The sequence below is a fragment of the Aspergillus melleus genome (genome assembly GCF_016097325.1).
Source record: "Aspergillus melleus strain CBS 546.65 chromosome Unknown contig1, whole genome shotgun sequence".
Classification (NCBI taxonomy): Eukaryota; Fungi; Ascomycota; class Eurotiomycetes; order Eurotiales; family Aspergillaceae; genus Aspergillus; species Aspergillus melleus.
Genome location: NW_025763370.1, coordinates 6,447,632 through 6,474,777, shown reverse-complemented (window position 1 = coordinate 6,474,777; position 27,146 = coordinate 6,447,632). Strand labels below are relative to the sequence as shown.

The 27,146-nt window shown below is 51.4% G+C and overlaps 7 protein-coding genes across 9 annotated transcripts; 1 reads left to right on the top strand and 6 right to left on the bottom strand.

The window, feature by feature from the left end:
- Nucleotides 1–3,458: 3,458 nt before the first annotated feature.
- Nucleotides 3,459–5,775, top strand: LDX57_002313 (uncharacterized protein; the record flags this gene model as incomplete). Its single annotated transcript, XM_046083961.1, has 3 exons — nucleotides 3,459–4,586; nucleotides 4,661–5,457; nucleotides 5,514–5,775. The coding sequence occupies 3 exons, from the start codon at nucleotides 3,459–3,461 to the stop codon at nucleotides 5,773–5,775; spliced, it is 2,187 nt and encodes a 728-aa protein (XP_045939924.1).
- An 859-nt stretch (nucleotides 5,776–6,634) lies between these two features.
- Nucleotides 6,635–10,267, bottom strand: HRQ1_3 (ATP-dependent 3'-5' DNA helicase; the record flags this gene model as incomplete). Its single annotated transcript, XM_046083960.1, has 1 exon — nucleotides 6,635–10,267. One exon carries the CDS (start codon nucleotides 10,265–10,267, stop codon nucleotides 6,635–6,637), a length of 3,633 nt encoding a protein of 1,210 aa, XP_045939923.1.
- Nucleotides 10,268–11,474: 1,207 nt separating this feature from the next.
- Nucleotides 11,475–11,825, bottom strand: HRQ1_2 (ATP-dependent 3'-5' DNA helicase; the record flags this gene model as incomplete). The annotated part of the gene is made up of 1 exon (XM_046083959.1): nucleotides 11,475–11,825. The coding sequence occupies one exon, from the start codon at nucleotides 11,823–11,825 to the stop codon at nucleotides 11,475–11,477; it is 351 nt and encodes a 116-aa protein (XP_045939922.1).
- Nucleotides 11,826–12,198: 373 nt separating this feature from the next.
- On the bottom strand, nucleotides 12,199–13,029 carry HRQ1_1 (ATP-dependent 3'-5' DNA helicase; the record flags this gene model as incomplete). The annotated part of the gene is made up of 1 exon (XM_046083958.1): nucleotides 12,199–13,029. The coding sequence occupies one exon, from the start codon at nucleotides 13,027–13,029 to the stop codon at nucleotides 12,199–12,201; it is 831 nt and encodes a 276-aa protein (XP_045939921.1).
- Nucleotides 13,030–14,244: 1,215 nt separating this feature from the next.
- LDX57_002309 (Yip1 domain protein) lies at nucleotides 14,245–15,382 on the bottom strand (the record flags this gene model as incomplete). The annotated part of the gene is made up of 4 exons (XM_046083957.1): nucleotides 14,245–14,494; nucleotides 14,554–14,706; nucleotides 14,780–15,188; nucleotides 15,295–15,382. The coding sequence occupies 4 exons, from the start codon at nucleotides 15,380–15,382 to the stop codon at nucleotides 14,245–14,247; spliced, it is 900 nt and encodes a 299-aa protein (XP_045939920.1).
- A 571-nt stretch (nucleotides 15,383–15,953) lies between these two features.
- Nucleotides 15,954–18,458, bottom strand: LDX57_002308 (pentatricopeptide repeat-containing protein; the record flags this gene model as incomplete). The annotated part of the gene is made up of 2 exons (XM_046083956.1): nucleotides 15,954–17,786; nucleotides 17,874–18,458. The coding sequence occupies 2 exons, from the start codon at nucleotides 18,456–18,458 to the stop codon at nucleotides 15,954–15,956; spliced, it is 2,418 nt and encodes an 805-aa protein (XP_045939919.1).
- A 1,016-nt stretch (nucleotides 18,459–19,474) lies between these two features.
- LDX57_002307 lies at nucleotides 19,475–22,838 on the bottom strand. 3 transcript variants are annotated; one of them, XM_046083953.1, is made up of 5 exons: nucleotides 22,004–22,838; nucleotides 21,669–21,913; nucleotides 21,268–21,448; nucleotides 20,563–20,907; nucleotides 19,475–20,362 (listed from the first exon to the last, which is right to left on the bottom strand). In XM_046083953.1, exons 1-5 carry the CDS (start codon nucleotides 22,353–22,355, stop codon nucleotides 20,334–20,336), a joined length of 1,152 nt encoding a protein of 383 aa, XP_045939916.1. In that variant the 5' UTR covers nucleotides 22,356–22,838; the 3' UTR covers nucleotides 19,475–20,333. The 3 variants fall into 3 exon arrangements, with proteins under 3 accessions (XP_045939916.1, XP_045939917.1, XP_045939918.1); XM_046083954.1 differs by having other exon boundaries at nucleotides 19,475–20,907; XM_046083955.1 differs by lacking the exons at nucleotides 19,475–20,362; nucleotides 20,563–20,907; nucleotides 21,268–21,448 and having other exon boundaries at nucleotides 21,521–22,838.
- Nucleotides 22,839–27,146: the final 4,308 nt, after the last annotated feature.

The following is a 27,146-nucleotide window of genomic DNA, read 5'->3' as shown; positions in this document are numbered from 1 at the left end:
CCAATCCAGATGGGGCTGGTCTGGTTGAACAGGACAATCAGATTTGCTCCCAAGCTCTTTATGTCCGAGGTCCCCGATGGGATTAGGATTAAGATAGGCTCAGACGGGCAGGAACTAACGCAGAAAAAGGAGACTTGCCACCGACCACCGTTGAGCATCCACGGAAAACTGTTTACATGGCGATGGGACGCTCATCATACTCCGTACAATGAGTGGGGGTGGGATAAGAACTCCGACTGTCAGTCTATTTCTTTCTCTCTCGTATGATATGGGAAAATTCCAGCCAGGCTAGAGAGAATGGATCCGGAGTCACTCATACCCACAACCCTGTGGAGAGGCCTGGAGGCCTGGAGGGCGAAAGGACAAGGGAAAGAAAGAGAAAATGGAATGGATCTCCGACCAACCATGCTTTTCTTCCCACCCCCCCTCCATGCAGGCGCCCACTCCTGGTCCTATAGGGAAGCAAAGGACAAAAAGGAAAAATAATAAGAGAAGGGAACGCGGTAGGGATCATCCTCATGACAGACGATAGGCCGAGAAACCGGACAATCCAAGCCAGTCTAGTCAAGACTCATGAGGGCTCATTTCCCACCAGGGCCAATCCGTTGATATGACGGGCCAATCCGTCGGCACCTCTACCCACCGAGGATGCTCACACCGGCCTTCATTGGATTATGCCGGCTGAAATGGCACTGATTGGTATTGGCCACGGTTATTAACCTGATTTCGACCCCCGTTCCTCACCTTTTACTAGACTGGGCATGGGGACTGAGCTCCATTGTCGAATGTGAATGCACTACGGTGTACGCAGTGCACATTTGCTAGCCAACACCGGTTTAGTCCAGAACTGACTATTGCTGTGACGGATGTCGCTGGTCTGGTCTTGTCTGGTTCATTGCCCACATGCCAGGGTTGTCCCACTTCCCTAGGTACACCGGTACTTCCGTAGACAATTCCGAGGGAAGAAGAGGACAAGGAGGGGGTGAATGATTCATGGAGCAAACAACACTTGGCCGCGGAGAATACCTGATTGGGAGACTCCAGGGGGTTTTTCCATGCCTGGGGACCAAGATTCTTCCCCCCAAAGAGGACAAGACCGCAGCAGAATGGAGAGACCGGGAAAAAGAAAAAAACTTGTAGAGAGTACCAGACTCTCCGAGTACCACCCAAACCACACACAATGGCGCACATACCAGAAAGACCCTCTTGGCAGTTCATCCCCGTGGGACCCGGTGAAAAAGGACCCGGAGAAGAAGGGGGCAAAATACGAAGTTTCCTCTGCGGTTGTGGGCACTGCGGTTTTACACACCGAAGACCTTTCACTAACCTGGACAGTGAACACAGAATTTTCAAATTTCCATGAAAAAACACGCGGCTGTCAATATCTTCGTCGATCAGGAACATCCGATTGTGCCGATATACTTTCGGCCAAGGGAAAAAGTCCATCCCAGTTCCAGGGAAAAAAATTTTTTTTTCTCTTCTCTGGTGAGTATCCGAAAATAGGATGATGTGCAATAACGACCAAGACCTTATCGTCAAGATGATCGCCACGAGTCAGTCCATTCGGCATAGTATAGTAAGTCTAGGACGCGCGAAGGGAAAGGGGAGGGCGCACAAGGGAACGGAGAACGGAGATCAAACCACCAAACCATCAAACCATCAACCATGCACCATCAAGCAACGATGACTGATGGCCACGACCGAAAGGAGCTCCTCTAGTGGCCCGCTGTCAATAACGCTGGCGCCTATAGCATTCGATTATTATCACTCCACCGCAAGTCCTTTTCCGGATCCACTCCGGACGAACGTTTCGGCAAATTTTACCCAGCTGGTCCTGGACTGTCCGTTTCAGATTTGCCGACAGGGAAATGAATTTATGAATAATCTTTGTGTTCCAGATTTTCCTTAATGCCCTCACGGCACTGTCTGTGCCAGAACTACCAGGGAGGGAGGCATGGACCTTCCCTTGAAAGGGGCAACTCGAGATATAAACTTTGGATCAAGTGGAGGGTGCCACGAGGGTCGTTTTCATTAGGTACATAGTCGGATCTCTTTCGTTCTGTCTGTCCGTTCTTCCGTTGTGTTTTTGTTTTTCTCGTTATGTCTTTATTTTTCTTTACTTTCATCGCCGTGGTTCCTGTGGTCATGGCTCAAGCATTCTGTCTGACCTCTGGATGAGATTGACACAGGGATCTTGCTGAAATTCTGTGTGCATATCCATCCTTTACGACCTTCTTCCTACTCCCTACTACTCCATGGAGAGAGTCCTCCCGTGATAGGTCATTCCAGGGCTTGGACCAGCCCCGGGGACCTTCTCTGCTCGGGGTCCACCAGAGATTATTACTCCGTCCAGAGTATGATTCCGGATGGATCTGTCCGGACCACCAGATAGCCTTTCTGTCGCGTTCCGTTTCTTCCAGGTCCCAAGAAGCAACTTCTGCAGGCAGATATGCTTGAAACAAGTAGTGGAGAGCATCGCCTTGGCTGGCTCCTTGATTCTTCTTTTCCGTTCGGACGGGTTTCTGGGATCCCTAGTGCCAGATGCTATTAACGTGAAATCCGCACATACCAACGCTAGTGTCAACTAGTGGGCTCCATCTGCCCATGTCGGAGGCTACTTGACTTCCTATGCCCCGGACGTCGTGACGGGGACTTGGTCCAGGGGAGAGAGCGTGTCTCTGGGAAGATGAACCGCCATACGGTCGTAGACTCGTAGTAGTAGAAAATTGGAGGTGGTGAGGTCATTTCCACGCTCCGAATCATGACGATTTCCATCCAGAGAGAATGTTCGGGACTATGCAATGCCGAGCCATATTTAATAATGTGATGGAATAATAGGATTAGAAAGATTAGGATTAATATTATTATAATAATTATCAGCATTATTCTGCTTGCCATGCCGCAGGTGAGGAATTTGCCTTTTGGAGGTTTTGGGAGTAGTTCGAGGTAGTTTATTCCCTTTTGGGCTCATTCTGTACTTCTCTTTCTTTCTTTCTTTCTTTCTTTCTTTCTTTCTTTCTTTCTTTCTTTCTTTCTTTCTTTCTTTCTTTCCCTTTTCTTCTTCATCGCCGTCTTCCTCTTCTTTTACTTCTCCATCCTCCATCCTCCATCCTCCCTCCTTCTTCCTCTATCTTTCTCTTTCTCTTCTCCCCACGCTCGTTACCCTTTTCATTCCCTCGTTTCATTGAACCTCCTTCCCCCTCCTCCCTTCCCTTCCTCTCTCTTCCTCTCCCAATTTCCGTCTTTGTTCCCACCGCAATCCTTCGTCCTCTCTATCTCCCCGCCTTACCGCTCGGGGGCATGCCAATGGTCGGGTCTCCTGCCCTGCGATTCCTCCTGACAGCCGCTGCCATCTAACGATCGTCACCACCGCCACCATCGCCGTGCCAGTATATAACGGTCTTTTCGCCGGCAACCCGCCTGGCTCCTTGAATGCAATTCGTGCCATTCCCATCACCATGGCGCATCCGTACACCCCGCCCCAAGCCTCCCTGACCGGCTATCTGTCGGGTCCGATGCAACCCATGCAGGAACCACCGCTCTCGGCCTACTCCGTGCTGGGGGGCGGGCAATATCCGGAGAGCGTCGCGTTGTGGCACAATCCACCCGCGCAACCTCCCCAGCCGGGCTTGCCCATCGCCACTTCGTACCCGCCGGCTCCGAAGCCGCAATCCCTCCTGCAACCACTCCCGGACCAAAAAAAACACAAACGCACCAGAAGCGGCTGCTTCACCTGCCGATCTCGTCGCATTAAGTGTGACGAGGCCCGACCCGTCTGTGACAGATGTCGAAAGGGCAATCGCGACTGCGTCTACCCATCCGCCTCCGCCGGTTCCGCCTCCAAAGCCGGATCCCGCTCCGGTGTGAAACCTAAAGCTCCGCGGCCCCATTCGCGTGGCAGCGACTCGTCCGGTTTGCTCGAACATGAGGAGGTGCGCGCATTAGAGCCTATCTTGGACGAGGAGGAAGAAGACGAGGAGGAGGAGGAAGGGAGCGTGGGATCGAGCGTGCGACTGTCGCCGACGACGGGGCCGCCGCCAGGTTCTGCTCGGCCGAAGCAGGGGTTGCCCAAGAAGCAGAGCACCCAATCTCTGGGGAGGCGCCCGGCAAAACAGCGCGTCGCCACCGCCACGGAGGGGTCGGGCTTCAGCAAAGACGTTAGCAGCTCGCCGTCGACAGAGGCATCGTTTAGGTTCGACTCGACCAGCGCGCGCTCGGCGAGTATCGGCTTTGCCGCCCATGAACCTCTGGTGCTGCCTAGTCTGGGTCATCTCCCCGAGGATCTGCGGTTCTATCTCTCTTTCCATCAAGAGTATATGTCCTACCGACATTATTTCTTGCGCCCGCCCAGTAATCGGTTTGTCCATCAGAACATCGTGGAATACGCGCTGCGCTATGAACCTCTGCTGTATGCCGTCGTGGGATTCGCTGCGTACCACCATTGCATCCACACCAGCAGTGGCAAGCTCTACACCTTCCTCAAATATTATAATAAAGCGTTGACGTTGTTGCGAAAATCCTTGGGCTCCGGTGAGCCGCATTGCGAGGCAACTTTGATCACTGTACTAGTGCTCACCACTTTCGAGGTACGTTCTCTGCTATTGATAAGGTAATCGCACATTTCGTGCATCGAACCAGACAGATGGCTGACTTTTCTCAGGAATTCATAGGGGACTGGGTGAACTTAATCGACCACCACCAAGCTGCTCATGCTTTGATGCGAGAGCTACTAACGCCCGAGTCGGCATGCATAAACCCGCTGCATAGTCATATCTTCCTATGGTATGCTCGATTTGATGTCGTGGCCGGAATCCTGGCCGGCAACGAGACGGTTCTGGGCCGTGATTGGTACATTGCGAAGGAAGAATACGATGCTGAACAAGCCGCCATGCATCCCGACGATGCGGAGAAACAATTGGCGTTGGCAGCATCAATCAATCGTCGGTTCGGGCTAGAAATGGCCTCGTTATATGCAAAACTGTCCCGCGGGATGATCCCGTTCGATCAATTTGTCGCTCAAAATGATCAACTGGAGCAGAATCTGGATCGCATCAAACAGATCTTGGATCAATACAATAATTCGGAGTTTGCGGTCTGGGACTACCCAAACAAGAGGCCTCTTACCGATGAGGATATCGTGGATCCATACGTTCCGGGAGGCTTGCATCAGGGTCCGTTGTGGGACATCAATATCGCGTGGATTGACTATTACTCCACCAAGGCCATGTTCAAATACCAGTCACTCTTGTCGGTAAAGAAGTCGTCATGGGAGGAGCTGGGCAATCTCGCAATGGAACAGTGCCGGTTAATCGAGGCGATCGAACGATGGCCGGACAAGGAGAGCGGATATATCTTTGCTTTCAAAAACAGTTTGGGAATGGCCAGTCTGTTTTCCCCCAAGGATGACAAACACGTCATGTGGAGTCGGAGGAAGTTCGCCCTCATGGAGCAAAATGGGTATGTTCGCCTTAGGGCGCAATTTTTACTTCAAAACTGACCTCGATCTTTTTCAGATACGTGACTCCGCCAAAATTCCGGCAGGCCCTGGCCGCCGTGTGGGAATTGCCCGAGCTCAATCACTGGTGGCTTCCGCACGACGAGGGTTATCCTAGCATTCTGCGCGAGGTTCGCGCAATGACGGAAGAACGAACAAACAACCCGCGAGATAATTTTCGTGAGAGCGTGCGAGACTTGAAGACGTTGTTCTGGAATATCAGCCTGGACGACACCGAGAGTGAAAATAGCCCGGTGTCCACTGGGCCGGAAGGACGTTGATCAGATGGGAATCCTGCGGATGACGAAGACTCCACCTGTTTCAAATCCCTCGGGGCTTGCCATTTCCAGAATCACTCCGTGACAGCCCAAAAGTGGCGAAGTCGAAGCTCGATCGATCGCGGTGGATCCGATGGTACTGGACAAGTCCCGTTAGGGTAACCCTCTCCGAGACCGGCGCGACGTCAAACCGTTGGTTAGCGTCTGTCCCCAGGAGCTTAAATGATTTTATTCAATTGTCCCTCGATCAATAGAAAAAGGAGAACAAAATCACAACAGGAAAGGATATCCCGTCTTCATCGGGACGGGCCGGGTCTGGCGCTTCTACTGGATCTTCTGGAGCTTAGACTTCTGGTCTCTCATTCCCATTCCTTCTCCCCACTCGACCGGCTTGCTTTTGTTTTTGGAAGGATCTGCATCGCAAATTCTGGTTTAGATTTTTCTCTTCTATTGGGGTCTTAGCGGCGTTGTGCATGGCGTAGACTTGTGTCTCTGGCATGGGCGCACTTGGATCTTTTGGTATTATACCCTTTGATGCACTGAATTTTGGATCGATTCTGATTTCTTGATTTCTTTTGCTTGCGAGATCCTGGAAATACTGTCTATCCTTGGTCTGGAGGGCCTTGTGCCACTCATATACATATCACTTACATCGTTGTCATGTCTACGTGATACATAGTGATACATATACCCAATGCTATTGGACATGCAATTAACACCGTCATCTTCGCTTTCTAGTGCCCTCCTCTCTCTTCGATTCTTTGTCATTTGGAGTAGCATGTCGTGTCAGCCAGGTCTTTTTGTATGACGTGATATTCATTGCATGTTTGGTCGCAGAAATCTGTCTACGCGCACCCCATTACTACCGTCTACTCTCAATATCTCGAAAAGGCACTTCTCGAGCTGGAATCACCGTCTCCAATCCCCCTGCTAATTCACCAAGTCCGTCGTCTCCATCCACGTTCTCTCCCCACGGCAAAGAATCTACATCAACCTCCCATCCAAGCAGGCACCGCAGCACAACCCCGGCTCCGGCCTTGCTCATCACCGAATTCATCTCCTTACACCGCTCATCGCAAACACATTCAAGACACCCCTGCGGGGTCAAACACTGACAGGCCTCGACGCGTGATACCGCCCGACGGAGGAGCACGTCGATAAACTCAAACGCTTTGCTTGCGATCCCCGAGCCGCACGATCCCCCCTTAGCGTCATAGAAAGTCAACCGAGCTGGCCGTTGCCGCGCAGGCGGCTGCAGCAGTTTTCGGATATTCTCCTTCTCGGCTGCAGTCTGATTCCGGGCATCGACGGCCATTTTCAAGTTCTTGCCTAGTTCTTTCTTGGCAACCTTGCATTCGGTGCGGACGTCGCCGGGGGAGGAGATGACGAAGCTCGGGAGCAAGGACAGGACGGCGTGCTCGGCGGCGTGGATGGCGGCGGCGATGTTCAGATATCGGGATTTGAGAATTTCGAGCGCGGTCTTGGGCACGTCCAGCCACATGCCCTTGGTAAGGATATCGATGGGCGGGTTATCCACCATCACGGCATCGAGCACACGGCCGCGCTTATCGACCTTGAAGAACCCGTAGACAACGGCGTGGATGCGGACAGATCCATAGAAGGCGCGCGACGGTGAAGACGACGTACTAGGGATGAAGCGCATCGTCTCCGTCTCAATGGGATCAACGTCCGTATAATCACGTTGCATAGTGCCCCAGTCTACGTGCACGCGAACGACACGCGCGAATCGCTGGTCCGGATTGAGTTCTTTGACCAGGTACGTCTGTCCCTGGTGGAGGAAGATTCCACCTTCATAGATGGAGAAGAACGCCCGCGAGGCCTCGACTTCCTCCAGAACCATGTTCCGAGCGTTGGTGACGTCAATAACGGCGAAGTGCTGGTCTTCGGTGTCGCGGATTGAGACGCAGCGCGAGGGCTGGGGACGAAACCTTTCGTGACAGTGATAGAAGCCCAGTCCATCACGCATGAGGCGTGTCGCTGCAACCTCGGGGAGTTGTTCACCGAAGTAGACGCGGTCTTCTTCCGGGCGGATGGGCATCTCGAACGCGGCACATTGCACATGTCCCTCGAAGATGAGTTCGTTGGTCAGATCCACCTGCAGCTCGCAATTGGGCCGAGTGAAGAGCTCCTCCGGGTTTTTCATATAGTGCTGGTCCGTGGGGAATCTATCGCCTACCAGAACGGAGAGGGAATCCTTATTGCGGCGTCCGGCACGTCCGCTTTGCTGGCGCAGGTTGGAAATGGAATACGGGAAACCCAGTGTGATAACAGCGTCCAGGGAGCCAATATCAACGCCCAGTTCCAGAGCGTTGGTGGCCACAATGCCCATTAGTTGGCCTTCGAACATCTCTTTCTCAATGCGCCGACGGTCTTGCGGACTGTATCCGCCTCGATAACCCATCACCAGCTGGCCAACTTCCTGTCTTTCGAGAGTGTGGAATTCGGCCCGCACGGCTTGCAGGAGTACCTCGCACAGTCGCCGAACCCGGCAGAAAGCAATTACTCTCGTGCCCCTGAGAATCAGTTGACAGAACAGCCGTGCCGTTTCAGCGACGGCGTCGCCACGTCCGGAAGTTGGGTCGTCGGGGTCTTTGAACGGTGTGTTCCAACAAATGAATTCCTTCCGACCTGATGGGGAACCATCAAAATCTATCAATTTGACATCGTCGATCCCGAAGACCGCCTTCATATGGTCTTCAGGGTTCGCCACGGTAGCCGAGCAGGAGATAAATCGGACATGTCGGTTTCCTACGGCAGCACAAACTCGACGCAGTCGTCGCATGATGAAAGCGACATGGGATCCAAAGAGGCCGTTGTAAACGTGCAGTTCGTCCACCACGACAAGTTTCAGATTCTTCAGGAACGAGCGCCAAGAGCTTTCCTGCGGAAGAATTGTGATATGCAGCATATCAGGGTTGGTGAAGATGATGCGAGCCTCGTCACGAATGAGGTTCCGGTTTTCCATGGGAGTATCGCCGTCGAAGGTCTCGACTATGGCGTCCTCCAGGCCGTCCATGAACTGCAAGAGCTCCTTCATACTCCGCCTCTGGTCTTGCGCAAGTGCCTTGGTCGGAAATATGTACAAACCTCGACTCGCATGATCTTTTTCAAGCTCATGGAGCATCGGCACCTGGTAGATCAACGACTTTCCTGAGCTGGTTGACGTAGAGACAATGACGTGGTGACCTTCATAAAGGTGGTTGATCGCCTCCGCCTGATGAGAATAAAGCTGAGTAATGCCTTTGGTGTTATACAAGGCATTGACTAGATTCTGGGACAACGGAAACGTCAAGTCACCGTATATAGCAGGCTGGGCCTCAAACACTCGATGTCCCTCCGGTACGATTTGCGCTGTGTACCAGTCCATCTCACGGATCTCGCCGATGATTTCTGACATGGCTTTGCGTTCTTTGGGTATCTCCTTTGGTGCTTTGGACTTCAATGCATGGTGTTCAACCACGTCGTCGGGGGGCACCGGAATCCATGAGTCCTTCTCCCGTTCCAGTTTTTCGACTGGGTCTGTCCCATCGTCCTCGCATTGCACCAGGAACGCCTCGATCGCATCGGTGAACTTCTTGTTTCGTTTCTCAATCAACCCCAGCATTTGTTTCTGGCTGTAAACGGGCATTTTCAAATCCTCGTCCTTCATTTTCCGGACTGGCTTCGTTGCTTCTCCGGTCTTGGAATGTTGTATTTCCCTCTTCAGATCCCCATCCACGAGCTCGAATAGCAACGTCTTCGCCAAGTCAGAGTCATCACCAGCCTCGTCACGTCCATACGACTGAAGCATCTCCCTCTCTCCGACGGTCATCACCTCCAACTTCGCTTCATCCACATACTCGAACCGTACAGCGCGCGGCACAAGGGTCTTCACACGCGCAACATCCTCCACCGTCAGCGCATCGCCACCCATCTGCCCCTGCACGGCCTTTTTGATATTCTCAAAAGTCGTCGCGAAATGCTTCCGCGTACAGCAGAACGTATACACCAGGTTCAACGCGCGATGGGTCCGCGATAGCTTCTTGAACGGATCCGGCCAGGGGCCTGACGGAGTCCTTCGGTTCGGAGGTGTCTTTTTGTCCGAGCTCTTAGGCTGGCCTTTACCTTTTCCTTTGCCTCTGCCGCTCCCTTTTCCATTGTTCGGTAGAGTTAGCCTCGTAGAAGTTTCTGGGTCCGCCGTCGGTTGCTCCGAAGATGTCCTCGAGGAGTAGTCGTCCTCAAGACTCGTAGTTTGCGCACGAAATTCCACCGGATCCTCGCGACGTCGTTTCGCCTTCACCTCTTCACCACATCCCTGCGCGTCTGCATTCGAATCCGGATTCTCGATATTCCCCACCGACGGATACAGATTCCCAGATTCTAGCGTCTCGAGAGACGTTCTTTTCCGCTTCGTCGTCGACACCGCAGGAGGGCCAGCGCGATCCGATTCTGAAGAACATTGCGATTGCGATTGCGATTGGGAGCGTGTCGACATCACGACGTCCCATCCATCGTGTGTTCTCCTTTCCTCCTATCTGTATCTCGTGATGTAACTCCGCCGAGGTGACAGATTATTTATTTACAGGGAAAGAAGGGTCTTTTCGTTCCCAGAAGAGAGCGATGCAAAAAACAAGGAAGGCGACGAACGGGGCGAAAACGACGCGCGATCACGTGATCTGTTCCCGTTGGGTTATCTAATATTACTTGATTCGGTCTAGTTTAGGTGCCTTGCTTGTTTTGCTGCCTCAGGCACCGGTCTTAGATAGGTGGTGGGATCTAGAGAAAGAGAGAGACAAAGGAACGAGGTATTGAACGAGGGGAAATCATCTTCGACATAGGGAAATAGGAATGACAGAAGTAGAGAGAGAGAAGGATAGAGGGAAGAAGAGAATGGAAAAAAAAGAATGAAATGAGATATATTCAAAATCCCCAAGAAAAGGAGAACCCAGAGGAAAAAGAGAAAGAAAAAGAAAAAAGAGGGTAATGGCATAAAGATAGAACAAAAAGAAAAGAAAGAGAGAGAAGAAGAAGAGAAAAGTCCAGACCCCCAAGATCAATACAACCCACCAAACCCAACCAACTGAACCAACTACCTACACAAGTCCCGTCGAGTTGAGTCCCAGCTCCATCTCCAATAAGACTCCGATCCAAACTTAACTCGACCAGACTCCTCGTACCCAAATGCAGAATGCCTACCCAAATCAAGTCCCTGAAATGCAGACGTTTTGTTAAATCCAACTCCCTCTTTCTTTTCAATTGTGACAAGATTAGATGCATGGGCCCAAGCTAGGATCGAGTGACCGGAGGCGTGAGTATGCGTGCGTTTAAGTGTGTTTTGTGTATAGTATTAATCAATAACCCCCGATCCGAGGGGCAGGGGAAGGGGAGGCGATCTGTTGCCCCGGTCCGATGAAATGAAGGGAGAAATAGGGCTTGGGAAATTGTTCTACTGGGATATAGAAAGGGAAGTATCTGGCTCCGGTGTGAACTCGAATCATTTGCGGTTCTGGATGCAATGGCAATGTGTATAAATAGAAGAGAAAAAGAATGGATATGTTCGCTGATCATTGTTCATTGAGGAGGTCGCAAACGACCTGATAAAGCTCCTTGGCGTGGTCTTCGTGCCCGGTCTAAAAGGTGAGAGATTTCGTCGATTAGCTACTGACTGGATGGTGACTTTTGTCCGGACAAGAGAACCATGTTCACTCAAGGAATGAAGGACTTACCCGCAGCAGAATGGGGACAGAGCGACCACTCTCCAGACTGGCCAGATGAATATGTTTCGAGTTCGGTTCGTTGCCCGCGGCGTCGCCAACCGTCATGCCCTTGAAGATGGGAGTGTTCAGCATCACCCGTCCGACACCGTCGGCGCGCATAATCAGTCGAGTGGATTTCTTGTCCTCCTTGCCGTCCGTGACCTTGACGTTGACCTTGAATGTGCCGATTCCGCGCTCGCGCCACTCCTTATCGGAGAACTGGAAGAGTTTGGCTTTGCAGGAGAAGTACGTCTTCTCCTCTTCTTCGCCGGTCTCGACTAATGGGAATATTAGCATTTACGACAGGTAAATAAAGTTTGGAAGGACATACTCGGCCGTTCAAAGAATCGCTCGTCGGTCTTATCTTGCTCGAATTCACCCGGACCACTGTCGACATTCTCTTCTTTGTTCTCCTCCTCTTCTTCATCGTCGGCGGGAGCCCCAAACGGCTTGTCCTTGCTGGAACCACTGAGCGCAGTCGGGACCGACGGCGATGCGAAACTGGTGAGACCTGCCTTGGGCTGGGTTGCCCCAAAGCCTCCGCTAAATCCAGAAAACCCAGACCCCAGAGCAGAGAAGCCCGAAGAGCCGGCGGCGGCGGCGAATCCAGTGCCGGCGGGTTTTGATGCCGCAGTTTCCGACGACTTGAAGACAGACGGCGTCGAGCTTCCTAGCGAGCCGAAAGGAGATTGCTCTGAGCCGGAGAAGGCGGCCAGGGTTGACGAGGCAAAGGCAGACGAGGATGTGGTGGCTGCGGGCTTCGGTTCTTCTTCCTTCTTTGCTGATGAAGCACCCAGCGACCCGAAGGGAGAGACGGTGGAGGTGTTGGCGAATGCGCTTGTGACGGGGGCCTAGCAAGAGCGGAGTCAATACCGAAATAAAGCGGTTCCCATCCCGGTACGAATGAACGACCTACCTTCTCTCTTTCCTGCGAAGCATCACGATGTCTCTTCTTCTCCGGCTCACCTTCAGTCGCAGATGTCTCCGTCGGTGCACCGTTCTCCGCAGCAGCAACAGCAGTCTTACTCTCCGACTCCTTAGCGCTGTCTTCAATCTTCGTCTCATCCTTATCCAACTGATCCCTACTCCTCTTCTTCTTAGGACTCAAGATCTTGCGCGAGAGGGCCTCCGCATCCTTCAACTCTCCCAGCTGTTGACCATCTTCAGTTTTCGACAACGCCGCGTTCGCGTTCGCTTCCTCGTAGCTCGAGTCCCGCGACCTCTTCCGTCTATGACCAGCGTCGTCCATCTCGTCGTCGTCGCCGTTCTCGCCGTCGCTTTTTCCCGACTCGTCGTCGTCGAACGATCGCTTGCGGCCTCGACTGCTATCTCGGCTGAGGGTACCGCCTGCTTGCGGCTGTGGTTGTTCGGTCGAGGAGGATTCGGGGACAGGGACGGACGTGATAGACGTTTCCTTGAGTTTGTTGCGCACGGGACGCTCGCCGCCTTCGTTATCGGATGCTTGGGAGTCTTCGGCGGTAATCGCTGCCGGTTGAAACATGTCAGATCAGACCACGTTCTTACGCCCGAGGCATATTCGCAGAGATTTTCTATTGGGAAAGAGCCAGAATGCAGCTAAGCAAGACGTACCTTGAGGGTCTGTGGATTCCTTATGGATATCACCTGCAACCACAAACGTCCATGTTAGTATGGTTCCGAGAATCGAATTCCACGGCGATACGTACCTTCCAGGCCAGGATCTTTACGTAACTCAGACGCCATGTCTATCGCCGAACGTTGAGATCAAGTGCGACCAGTTCCAAAATCTAAACGTGGCGACAATAATATGGAAAACCGTCCAAATACCAAAATTGAGATCGCAGCCGGAGTCGTAACGTAATCGAGTCCAGAGACGGCAGGGACAGGGGACTAAGCAAGATAGAGTAAGATGTTAGAGCATTGAGCTTGAGCCAAGCGGGAAAGTAGTTAAGGCACCGGACAGAAGCAATATAAGTAGGAAGGAAGGAAGAAAGAGGAAAGAGAAAAAAAAATAAAATGAGGTCCACACAGCCAGAGTGGATGAAGCAACTTCTGCCCGCAGGTGGGGATATGATATGCAATGCAAACAGTAGCTTAATCTTACCCACCAGGTCTTGTCGGTGGTCTAGACGAGTCTCGCAGAGGAGGAGGTCTCCAGACGGATCGGATCTCTGGGAAGTTGGGTTTCCCCTCAAGAGCACGCAGAAACTGTGTGGTGTTGACCAGGCGACGCTGTGAGGGATGGGCGGGTTGGTCGGTCGATTTCTCAGGGTGAGGAGGGTATAGAGCAACCGAGGGCGCTGCGAAGGGGAAAAAGAGTCAAGAGCAAAGCCCTGACAGGTAGCCAGCAACGGCAGAAGATCAGGCAAGGATAGCAGGTGGCAGCGAGGCGAACCAGCAAAACGAGGTGACGACAAGCTGCTTTGTTGTCGTCGGACGGCGAGTTGCTCGGCTCCGTCACCGCTCGGCCCCGCAGCTTTGCGGCTCGGCAATTTGCTCTGTCTATAGACTTGGGAAGACATGTAGATGGGAATTCTAAGTAGATACACGGCTTAAATAAATAAGAAAAATGGAATAGTAAAACAGCCCTTGTTCCAACAACAAAGAATCATCTGGTAATTCACATCATGCAAAGAGAACCTCCGTCCGGCTCCCAGTTCTGCATCCTAATCGCCGCTCACGGTTCCCTCAAGGCTCAATCCCTTTCACCAAAGCTCAACTCACGCCATTTTCCCTCCTAACTGATGAAGCAGAGACACCCAATGGCAACATAGAACACAAATAGTGGGTATACCGCAATTCCGACCCGGTTCCGCAGCACGCCAGAGCCGCCCAGAATGCTCACTCCAGCTGCCAAAGACCACGCGATGAGAACGAGATAGACCGGTATCCGGGCGATAGTCGGGAGACCCAAGGCACTCAGAAGGGCAGCGATCACGAGAGGGAACAGGGTGTAACCGATGATGCACACGGACTGGAAGAACGAGCTATAAACGAGTCAGCACCATTAGACCCTACCATCGAAAGGACAGAGCGGTACACATACATATTTCCACCCAGCAGCTTAATCTGCAAAGTCACAACAGCTTCACCAATCCAGACGATCGAAAAGACTCCCGAAAAGACCAAGTCTGACTGATCGTCACTAGCGCGGACAGCCAAAAACATACTCAACAGTAAACAGAAGATGAGCGGGCCCCTGGATCCAGTCAGCATACCCACCACCACAACTCCAAACCACCCAGCCCATTGATCTTAGCTTCTCCACTTACCAGAGATCCCAATCGCGCAATCCCTCACTCATACCCCCTTGAAGGACCATATCAGCGTCCGGCCAGCGTCCCGCGATGTTCCTCAAGCCGCCCCCGAACCCAGTAGCCTCTCCACGTTCAGCGGCCCCGATCCCGCCGCCTCCGCGCTGCAGCATGCCACCCATCAGATACTTCGGCCACAGCACCTGGCGCAACTTCTCCCAGACTGCCAGCAGGTCACGGGAAAGGGTGTCCCAGACACTCTCGTCGATGGTATTAAGGGTCGCGCGACGGTCCTCGCCGGGGATCGACGACGTCAGGTAATTGCCGGAGAGGTTGCGGCCGGCGGAGCTCGAGGATTCGGCCTGGATGTTGCCCCGTAGCGGCGCCGTGTCCGAGGTATCGTGTAATGGGTCATCGGCTTCGATGGCTAAACAAAAGAGTCGGAGAATTTCCCCCCAGCGTCAGTGGAACCCACCTGTCGCGGATTGTTCTCAAGTGGTGGGAGGTGTTGTTTTCTCAATGAAAGCACTCACCGTCATCGGCATCGATCACATCATCATCGAGGATTGACTCGTCGTCGTGAGAATCCCTATGGGGATAGTGTGTGGATGCGCTGGCCATGGTAGGCGGAGCTCAATTCAGGTACTCGCGCGCGGAGGTTCCGTGATACGCCGACGGTAGCAGAGCTGCTAAAGCAAGTGCAGTGGGAGCTACTGTAACAGGGCAGGTTTTCCAAGCAAACGATCAATTAATATGAAGCCAGAGACCAAAGTCAGAGAACCCGACAGGAAGAGGGAGAGGGAGAGGGCGAGACAGCGAGACACTGAGAGAGGCTAGAGTGGCATTACGTACGCCGCACGGGCTGAAAGAGGCAGGCGGAAGGAGACGACAACGTGACGGGATGTGACACGCCTCAGGCAGGAATTATCAGATTATCACTATAAGTTCTCAATTCTTCAAACCGATCGGGGATTGTTTATGTTATACACACATCTATGTACATCCTTTCTATTTTACAGTATTAACGCCTCCTTCCCCAATATATAGACAAATGTATCAGCAAACCTGCTCACAAATAACGCCAGAAAGAGCGGTCCAAAGTATCTTTATACGCATAGACCGGAACAATTCAATTGAGCCTCTGCTCAATCTAACTGTCCAAGCCGTCTGCTTTATCATGAATTTGAATTCCCTATGATTGCTGTTCGCCTTTGGACTGTTGTTCACCCTGGGGCTGCTGCTCACCCTGGAGCTGCTGTTCGTGCTGAGACTTCGGTTCGCTCTGGGACTCTTGTTCACCCTGGGGTTTCTGTTCGCCCTGGGACTGCAGCTCGTTCTGGGACTGTTGTTCACCCTGGGGTTGCTGTTCGCCCTGGAACTGTGATTCACCCTGAGATTGCGATTCGCCCTGAGGCTGCTGTTCACCCTGGGACTGCTGCTCGGTAGGTGCAAACACAATCCTGCTTTTGAAATGACCCTGAACTTTGACGTTGCTATATTTCTGCAGCCTCTGCGACAGCACTTTGTAATCCTCCAAAGCCGGTTTAGGAATCAATTTCGTGTTACCCTTCAGAATGGGATTCATCCAATATCTCAACCGCGCCAATGTGGTGACAATGGAATTGCCCGGGACCACATGACCATCTTGTCGGGATTCGGCTTTGGATTTGAATTTCGTAAATTTGGTTTGACCATGTTCAATGGCCTCTTCCAGTTTAGCCACGTGCGGACGCAGGTTCTCCACGGCCATGGTTTGTAGCTTGAGTCGCAGTTCGTGGCCGAGAGATTCAAGCGAGCCGGATCGTTGTTGTGTGACTGAGAACCCGTTCAGCGACATGAGGAGCAGAGGTTTTTCCAGGATGTTGGTGACCAAGCTCATGTAGACATCTATGGCCACGGTGTTGGGAATCGGGAATGCTTGGTCCATGAGACCCAGGAGCTCATTGGCATGCGTCACCACGTTCATGTTGTTGATGTCCCGGCGACAGCTCTTCATAGCGGTGACAAACATGTCCGACTCCACCAGGCCGGAGGGTAAGACCTCGTCGCGCATAAGGTCGACGGCGGCGCGACTGGAACGGGCCCCTTGCAAGATCTGGAGGTATGCATGGATGGGAGTTGATTCGGGCTTCAGTCCCATGTCCTTCGTAATGTGCTTCCAATACGCCTTTGCGGCACCCAATCCTTGAGTCAGGGCGGCGGAGGCTTCCAGGGCCCTATAAAGTTCCCGGTTTCCCACGGGGAGTGGCGACACGCCTGTGGATGCGAAGGGGAATGGTTTGAAGACATCATCGAGGTTCTCCTCCTCGACTTCGCCTTCTCCGGTTTCTTCCTCTTCTAACGTCTCTTGCGGTGGCCTGTACAGTTCACCCTCGTCCACAAAAGGGACGTCTTCCAGTTCCTGCTCTTCCCGGTTCGCATGCTTTTGCACGCCCTGAGACTTTTTGTAGGCGACCTTTTGGGGCGCCTTGGCGAGAATGGGAAGGCCAGTGGTCTGGTTTAGCAACAAGAGGACCTCGTAGCTTGAATATTCCCCAGGACCTTCCATAAGCACTCTAGTCATAGAATTCACCATTTGACTATCGATTTGCAGATCTCCCTTCTTCCATCTGTAAATGATATCGGCCCAGACTCGTTTGGCCTCCGTAACCCCTTGTGCTTTCCTTGCCGAAATCGAATTGACATTCTTCGGTGGCATCTTTTCCACGTCCCAGACCATCGCATTCAGAATGGCCCGGAGAACGATTGAATATGTCACTGGTCCAGGAGAGGCCGGTCCAGTTTCGGGTAACTCGCTAGCAACCCCCCACAAAGTGTCCATGTCCCCATGACGCGCACAGACCGTGAGCATTGCATTGCTGTGGATGATACTAAGCTCAACACCCGATTTATCGCTTGATATGGATCGGTAGATATTCAGGGCGGTCTTCACGGGATCGATCTCCGGTGTCGATTTCGAGTTGCTCAGTCCGCTCAACATGGTAGTATACGTAACTTCACTAGGTCTGACTCCGCGCTTTTTCATCTATAGACAGAGAGAGATAGACGGGTTAGTGAACGTCCTGTGTCTGCCAGAGGGGGGAGGGGAGAGAGGGAACGGGTGACGACGTACATCATTGTAGAACCTAAAAGCAGACCTAGCCGAGTTCCTCCTGAAGCAATATTCAAATAGATGATTCCACGCCGCTGTGCTCTCCAACCCCCTACGCGTCGCCATGCGCACCATCTCCGCCGCAAAAGCCACCTTACCCTGCGACAGAATCCTCTTAACCCGGTTCGCCAACGACATGCGATCCGACAGCCAATCTAGCTCCAGGTCAATCGCTTTCCGCGAAACCTTATGTTCATTGACGTTGAAGTATTCAACCGATCGGTTTCCCACCGCAATCGCATATAGGCCGTCATCGTCATATTTTTTCTCCTTGGGGGGCTGGCTTTTGGGGGGGATCAGTTTGGTCGAGGTATATTGCGCATTGACATCCGAGTGGTGTTTATGTCCGGTGGCATAGGTCTTCACGTCCCCGAGGGGCCTCCAAAGGCCCGGTCGTGGGAGGGCTTGCGCCGGCCGCGGACGCAACGAAGTGGCGCGAGCGAGTGAGTGAAGCGTTCTTGTGCACTGCGGGCTCAGCGTAGCCCTCGTCGCAATGGCGTTGCCAACGCTCGTCCGTAGAGCATTGACATGGTGACAACGAAGCATTTGAGTCTGGATCCGGTGGTATCCTGGAGTATCGACCAACTATGGCGACGGCGAATCCGGAAGTGTGTTCGAGAATTAAACGGGAGTTGAGCACGCGCGGAAGATGAGGCAGGCAATCCAAAAGCTAAGAAACCAATGAAAGAAGAATAGAATTCCCAAAACGACTGCAACGACGCAACACCGGAAAGACACCAGCGACAACGCGACAAATGAAGCCAGGAATAAAAAAAAAACTGGAGGACAGCAGAGAAAAGATAACCAACCCGTTCTGGTATCGGCGCAGCTTCGAATCAGGTCTAGGCAGGATACGGTCTAGCGCAGATCGGGGCCCTGCAAAACGTAAATCCGAGCAAAGCCAGCGGGCTGAGTCAGTAGTCAGCGGCCACGGCGCGCTAACAAAGTAACAGGCAAAACATCGCCCGGGGAACATCCATGAGTCGATGACCAGAGGGAGTTTAGTCCATACCAGGTCTGTTTTTAGCTCGCCATGGCTAAGGTAGCAGCCGCTAGTTCAACCAGCATCTCGCTGACCCCCTCGGGACCTAAGGAACCCGCCAAACCATAGATAACTTTAAAATTGACCAAGCCCTTCCCTCGTGGCTCGAGAGTTATGCTAAAAGTAAGGTTCCATCCCTACAAAGAAAGGTACACTACAGTACTTTACCCTTGTACTAGCTGCGATTTTAGCTCCGTCTTGGTCAACGGACCTTACATCCTGTATTTCTGTATGACCGACTAGCGTCACCTCGCCGCGCTAAGGGCCCCTTAGTTGCCCTTTGTTCGACGGTTTTTAAAGTTCTGCTTGTGGTCTTGGGGTTTTCTCTTGACGTTTTTTCCGCTATGCATACCGCATGATGCTCGAGTCAGGCCGTCCCGCGCACAATCAACGCATATGCAGCATAGCACTAACATGTACATGTACATGTACATGTACATAGTAGGCTCGTCCTACTATCGAGTGTCTACTTACCTACTGGACACTTCGTACAGCGTTCTGCGCTTTCTACTCAGAATAATGTAAGGGGGTCATCCTATCATACTTTCAATTCGTCGGCGTGACAGATCACCAAGACCCATCTATCTACCAAATTCAATCCATCAACGTACAAGCGGTGTATTAATCACAGTTGAAAATGTGCCATCTGTGCCATAGCATCCTCACTATCGACATGTAATACCTAGATGTAGGCATTTTAAACTCTCGAGGACAGAGATGGGAGAGACAGAAAAGAACAAAAGGAAATAAGAGAAGCAAAAAGAATCGAGCCACCAAACCGGCACTCAAACAGGTCACCGGTGCAAGAGATCACAATGGGATATTGCGCAAATTCGGGGACCAAAACCCAGGGTAACATAAATTTGGCCACAACACACAAGGCATGGCAAAAGAAGAGAAACAATTGCAGACAGTTCACATACAACATCGGAAAAGTTTAGTAGAGACAAGGTCGACATAATCCACAGTCAAGTGGAGAGAGAAAGGGGGAAAGAGCCATCCAATGAAGGCAAATGGGAATAAGAGAAAGTAACACATAGGAGATAAACATAAAAAAAAAAAAGCTCAGCTAAATGCAGAAAGCCCCGCCAGACGTCCCAATTCACAATCCGATAGCCAGTTATCCACACAGGGAAAACAATACAACTTCCCCCTCCCATTACTCGGGGATATTCTTTGGCTCATGCGATCTAATTCAAAAAAACATAACTGGGAACAAAAGTGTAAGTCGCAAGGCCACTCTTTTTGACTGGAGCAATCAAGGCCAGAAAATGGTATCATGTGCGCAAGACTTTAGAGAATTAGATCCGGGGTGGCGATGTGGGATTAGGAGATTTTGTTATTAGAGTATGCAACCTCAAACAAGGAAGCAGGGATATCTATTGCGGGTAGCTGGCCGATTGGTTTTCTGCAAAAGCCAACGTCGATCAGCTACAAGCCCTTCTGCAATAGATCCGAGGACCGTGTTCTCCATGAAATCCCGGAGTAGTTTTGTGTATCTTTCTCCTTTCGTCTGGGTGGCGTAGAATCGTATTCTTTCTTTTTTGGTATTTTTCATGGCCCGGTCCTAACCAACAATGCAAACACAACAAGGGCTTGACTACTTACGTTGCTGATACACTTGGCCGCTCTGCCCATAAGGAGAGTGAGGGTAGTTGGGAGGGTAGGCCATCTGCCCGTTGCTCTGATAGACCATGCCACCACCCGGGGCACCGTACTGGCCGGGCACCTGGCCATCGGCAGGTTGGTATCCAATCGGAGGCAGCTGAGGCCGGACACCACCGGGGTAAGCGGGAGGTTGAGCGCCCTGGGGATCCGCGGGGTTGGGGGCGTCGACCTGGTTGGCTTGGGCAGCCTGAGCGGCAGCGGCGCGCTCACGCTCCTCAGCAGCCTTGCGCTGAGCTTCTTCCTCCTTCTTACGAGCCTTCCACTCCTTGCGAATTTCCTTGAATTCTGAGCATGTCGAGTTAGTCTAGGTCTTCCCAAATCGAATGAAAACCCCAGTTTGACAGCAAGAAAATAAAATCAGAATGTGACAGGAGGGGGAAAAGTGAAGGGTGAAACAAGGCATATCCTAAGGACGGGAGGTCGAAGACAGCTTAACCTCAGCGCCGGCTTCTCACACTACTGCGATCCGCCCGCACTAAGGCCGTGTAACTAGACTAGTGGGTGGCACCCGCACTAGTCCCAGCCCAGGCATCTATCAACCCCTCCCGTAGCGTAGACACACATGCCATCGGAGATATGATGAGATAATAATGGGTAAAAAAAATATTACACGTCAAACTGAGGCGGACTCAATTGAGAACATACCTTCGGGAGTGCGCTTGTTTCCGTGAGACTGCATTGTCACGTGGGCATTCAAATGGTTGAGAGTCCCGTAGGCCTTCTCGCATCCATTCCACCCGCACTTGTACATACGCTCAATTTCCTCGTACCGGCGACGCGGTCTCTTGTGCTGTTGCGCACCGGGAATTGGAACGAACGAGTAAACCTAGATTGACGCATGTGAGCCGAGGAATCCAAGACATGGGTCAAAAAAAGAAAAACAAAAAAAAAACAACAGTGAAACATGATGAAAAAGGAGTGCGCCGCATTCCCCGTCCCTGGAGGTAGCCTGATAGCGGCTCCCGAATCCGGGGGCGTCCCAGACAAAACTAAACGCAGAAGCGCAGCCCTTATGGAAACAGATGCCGAAATCATCAAAAACATACCTGGCCAGGGCGCGGCCCTGCGGTCGCAGCAGGGGAGGCGGGACCAACCGTTGTGGCAGGAGTGGTATAAGGTCCAGGCAGACCATGTTGATGTTGTCCATACCCATGCGACCATTCCGGACGCGTATACATCTGAGGAGGCGGCGGAGGGGGGTGACCTTGGTATTGAGCCATGTCATGGCCCTGAGGCTGGTAAGGCGAGTAGGGAGGAGGATAGGTGGGGCTGGAGGCCGCGATTGAAGGATCTATAGGAACGTCCGCGTCAGACTTCACGTTCGTGTGATGATTTCGATGGTCATGGTGCTGCCCATCATGGAGGGTGGTGATGGACGGACTTGTTGCTTGAGCCATACCTGCCGCGCCGCCGGCTTGGGTGTTGGGGGCGTGGTGGTACTGGTGCGGGCGGGCGAGGTACTCTGGATAAGCTGGAGAGCGCGCGGCGGGAGGAGCGTTCAGACCGTAGTCCGACTGCGGCGTGTTGGAGGACGAAATGTTGGCGGCGGGGCGCACCTCAGGCTGAGGAGTGTACTGAGGGTTGGGGCGAACCTCGGGTTGGGGAGTGTATTGAGCAGTGGCAGCAGCAGAAGCTTGGTCTGCAGCTGAGAGTTCAGAATGCGTCGCGGCAGACGGTGGATATGGAAAGTGCGAACCTGACTGCGCGTACTCCGAGGCAGGTCTGTTGTCCATATAATACAAGTTTCGCCGCTACCGGGTAAATATCCCTGACAATCCTCCAAACTAAAATAAAAAATACCCGCGTGCCTGTCTAAAGACGCGTCGAGTGACACACAATGAGCTTTGTGGTTGTAAGATTTTGGAGGTGCCGAAACGATGGAAGTATGCAAGCAGGGGAGGAGAGGTGTGAGAGAGGTGTGGCTTTGAAGAGATCCGAATAAGAATCTCGTGGGCAATTCTGCTTTCTCAAGATTCTTTTCTTCCGTTTTCTTCCCTCGTTGATTTGAGACGTACTGTTTTGGTCTTTTGGGGGGGGGGGAGGAGAGATGGAATTGGATGGCAGAAAAGTCAAAGGGAAAAAGCGATCACACTGAAGCTGCTGCGTATTGCGGTGGCTTTAGTGAATGGAGAAGAGAGGAGAGAATTAAGAAAAAGGGAAAAAGGAAAAAGATCGACGCGTGAAATTCAGTCACGAGAACTTGTAACGCTTTTTCAACGCACCGATAAGAGAAGTAATAAAAAAAATAGGGTAATAAAAAAGGGTGTAATAAAAAGGAAGAGAGAAAAAAAAAGCACCAGATTAGGTTTTGATAATTGTGCCTTTTTTTTTTCTCTCTCTCTTAATTCTTTTTTCTCTTTTTTTTCAATCTCTCCTTTTCTTTTTTTTTTTTACCCTTTTTTTTTCTTCGGGAAAATAAGAAAGGGTAAGGAAATACAAGGCGGTGATGTTTTTCCTTTAAGAGACAGTGGTGCTGGATCACGATGCTTAATTGCTTTAGTCGCCTCTTAGGGTGACGGAGAATGCCTTGCAGGGTGGCGGTAGGCACAACAGCACGAGGAACCAGCGGGAGTGAAAAGGGACGGTGCTGTCTGCGCCCGGGCAAGCTTGGGAGGTGAAGGTTTAGAAAGCAGCCAGGGCAAAGCCAGTCACTCACTAGGTAAGGCCTAGCACGGGAAAAATAAAGATAAAAGACAGGGAAATGGAAATGGAAATCAAAAATAAAACCAAAATAAAAATAAGATAATAGGAGGGAATAATAAATAGGTATCAAATCCACACGGCTCAAAGGGTGATAGCGCGAGAGACGATGTCTTGATCCAAGGGGGGTCAGTACAGTAGCACAGGCACCCTAAATTCGAGACGGAGGGGGAAAATGGTTCGACTTCGACCCGGAAAAGAAAAACCTGGGCAGAGGAGGCGGCCTAAAAGGCTTCGGACGGTCGACCAGGAGGCTTTTCGGCAGGAGGAAAAACGCAGGTTAGAGCACCTCGTGGGATCCGAGAAGATGGTGGAGCGCGTGGGCCCGTAATTTTTCTTTCTTCCTTTTTTTACCTCCCTGTTTATCGGGGGTGAGAAAGGGAGAGAGCACTGAGCAGAGGCAATTTCAAAGAGACAGGTAAAGGGAGAGGGAGGAGACCAAAAAAAAAAAAAAAAAAAAAAAGGTGGTAATGGAACCTGGTACTCCGTAAAAAGGTAACACTTGGTAATGACGAACAAGAACGAGAGGGGGGGCGGTTTTGGTAAGGAAATTGTTATGGGGGCCACCCCGGAGGATTAATTATTATTTGTTCTCTCGCTCAGTTCTGTCGTCTCTCTTTCTCTTTATTATTATGATTATTTCGGATTATTCCTCTTTTTACCACCCTTGGATCGGAGCGCTGTCGCTTTGTGGTGACGGGTCCGTTGATAGTTGCCAGTAATTCGACCCACCTCTTCTCGATGGAATTATACTGGCCCAAGAACAGAAAAGTTAATACTCTTTTTTTTTTCCCTTTTGGCCCCCTTCCCCTCAGTTGTTGCTGTTGGAGTTGGACTGTTTCTGTGTATCTCTCGTAACCCGGCTAAGCTTTCCTCGTCGGAATGGTGTTTTTTTTTTTTTTTTTTTCCTTTCCAGCTGCTTCTTCTCCTACCTCCGCTCTCCTGTCTCTACCTCTTTCACTTCTTATAGGCGGAACACTCCGATTTGAGGAGGGGGGGAAAGAGGGAAAGTGGCAAATAAAAAAAAAAAGAAAAAATCTTTCAACGCCCCCTTTTCCTTTCTTTTTCTTACCCGCAAATTCTTTGTTCTTCGAAAAATTCTCACCCCACCTTTTAATCCGAGGAAGAGGAAGGTGTTGAAAGTTGAAGTCAAAACAGAAGTATTTTGATATGCCAGCGGTGGCTAGGGGGAAATTTAGAGCTTGGAATAGTCTACCCGCGATTCGGGACGGACGGTGCGCGTCGCGAGTTTGGCCGCAGGGAGACTGTCGTGAACCTAGCGTAATTTGCGCCCGTGGGTACCAATCCACGATCGCTGGCCAACGTTTCTGGCGGCGTGGGTAGGGAATAAAGGGCTTGACGCCGTGGTTGAACGAAGAAGGGCTAGGAGATGGCGTGCCCGAGGAACGACTTGAGCAACGGTTCTGGGTGGATGGTGCGAGACTAGGTAAAAGAGGGTGTAGCGCAAGTCGGGGGGAAGCGATGACCGCGTGCAGGGTCCGTGGTGGAGGCGACGGAGGAAAATCCCAGAAAAGTAATGGGGGTACATGAATCAATCAATCAATACGTTCAGAGGACCGGGTCACAACAAATTGAATCCAAACCAGGAGATAGAGTCGCATTGAGAGCAACAAGCCCAGAAATAGCGGTTGATGCGGAAAGCGATGGATGTGATATGATGTGGAGAGGGAGAGAGAGAGGGGGTGGGAAAAGGAGGATGAGGAAAGATACTGTAAATTCCACAAGTATGACTGGCGTAACTCGGTAAAGAGACTTATCTGCTAGCGCCTTCCACTGCGCAAGTCAGGAACGCGTCGGTGGAGAACACGAGGGTGAGCAGCCCAATGGACGTCATGCAAAAATCACGCCGTCGGACATTAGGTCCATTTTCAACCACAGTTGCACACTAGTGAATATGTATTTCATGTGCCAAATATTCTTCCTACAACAGCACGTTAACGAGGACTGGTTGTCCTTGGTCAGACTGTATATGAGAAAGGAGAAGTAATATACTATTCGAGGGTTAGGCTTCAGTTGCCGGGTTTATCAGGGGTCAGAGGAAAAATAGAGTGCTGCGCTGGAAGAGTTATACCAGATGTGTATACTCGGTACTGTTTTGAGAGATACCTGCGTCTTGATAAGAACCAATACCATGTCAGCTGTCATCTATTTGCATAGGAATTTGGGGGAAGAAAAAAAAAGCCGAACGACTGGACAGGATGAGTTTTGGCAAGAGACGGCTGTCAATCTTTGGTCGATTACAAATGTCCGATAGGCTGCTAGTGGAAAAAAAAGGAGAGACCGGGGTTGGATTAAAATCGCGCTTGTTCGAATTAATATCCTCCCCATGGCATCGCAGCATGGTAGGTGCAGATGCTACCTCAGTGTCAGAAAAAAAAATAAAAATAAAAATAAAAAAGAACGGACGTGTCAATGATATTAACCGCAATTCAATCCGTTGATACCGGCAGTACTCCGGGAAATTTAGGGCCAACGACCCGAAGCACGATCAATTGTATCAGTTGATGATGACTATCGAGTATTGAGAGGATTATCAATTCCGACGTGACAAAAAGGGGGAGAGTGGGCTGTGATTTGATAGGATCCAAAAGGGACGAAACGCAAGGCTCCATTCTGGGCACTGGGCGTGTGATTGGCGTCCTGCCCGGGTCGTACCCCGCGCCGGCGGAACCCAAACAGACAGTGCCGGTGAAGCAGAAGAGCTGGCAGTCAACTATCCATCCTACTCTGTACATCTCTGTCTTATGTCATTCTGCGGTCATCCTACAGTATGAGACATCAAAGAACAATCAATGCATATCATTATCATCATTATTATCATGATCATGCAATACCCCTGGGGTCTAGCCGGTGGATCGAGGCAATCGATAATAATAGACGCTCCTGATATCTACTGGATCGCGACATGAAGAAGGCAGGTACTCCGTTCCCTTGGCCAATATAAAGATGGAACAAGAATGTGTCTAACAAGGTAGGTATTACGGCGAGACTGTTCCATATTCCCATACTCAGTGGCCAGCCAAGATCTGGGATCTAACCTATCTCGCAGCATTCCGACTGAAAGTAGACTGTCCTCCGGTCTCGATCAATCGCGAAATCCTCGTACCATGATCACAGTACCGGGCAGAATGATCGGGATGAGCAATAATGCCAAAATGGTGACCGATGGGACGGAATCAAGAATGCCATCCCCGGATATTGTATGGGGTTTTAGTGCCTCACTACTACTAGGACTACAGGTAGTGTACCAAGATGCTGCGAGGGCCTAACTACGGAGTACAGTGTCAGTACTGTATATACATCCTCGTACGGCGCGTTTCGGATGCTGGCCGATTACCCATGATCCATGGACAACCGTCGATCGGGTTTAAACTCCCCCTTTTCGGCACACTACTCCACAGTCCACCAACTAGGGAGGCTGGACGCTGAACAATGTCTTTTACTTACTCATAGAAATGGACGGAGTAGCGACTTCGGACAATGTCACAATGGCCATCAGGGTTTCCTCGGTGTACACTGTCAATAGTATCATTGAGCAGTCAACGGAGTAAGTGTTCATCTTGCCACGATCAAGTCAAGAGTGTGTTGATACTTGATACGAATACAACCCGTGGTATTGCGCAGGTATCCATTGATGTATCCATATCGTATGGCCTTACCAAACACAACGGGGCCCACCTTGCCAACGCAGAAAGGCTGTATGACTCGACTGTCCGATATTACTGAACACTGTTATGATTTTTCAATGGGCCACCTATATGCACATGAAAGGGGTAATCGCTCGGTTCCGAATAATGAGGTCC

What these genes read in the sequence shown, in the direction of transcription:
- LDX57_002307 (XM_046083953.1), bottom strand. Translation starts at nt 22,355, where the DNA reads ATGGACAACAGACCTGCCTCGGAGTACGCGCAGTCAGGTTCGCACTTT. An exon ending in AAACAAGCGCACTCCCGAAG is followed by an intron (nt 20,908 to 21,267) that starts GTATGTTCTCAA and finishes CGACATGCTCAG; the next exon opens with AATTCAAGGAAATTCGCAAG. An exon ending in CGGCCAAGTGTATCAGCAAC is followed by an intron (nt 20,363 to 20,562) that starts GTAAGTAGTCAA and finishes TGGCTTTTGCAG; the next exon opens with AAAACCAATCGGCCAGCTAC.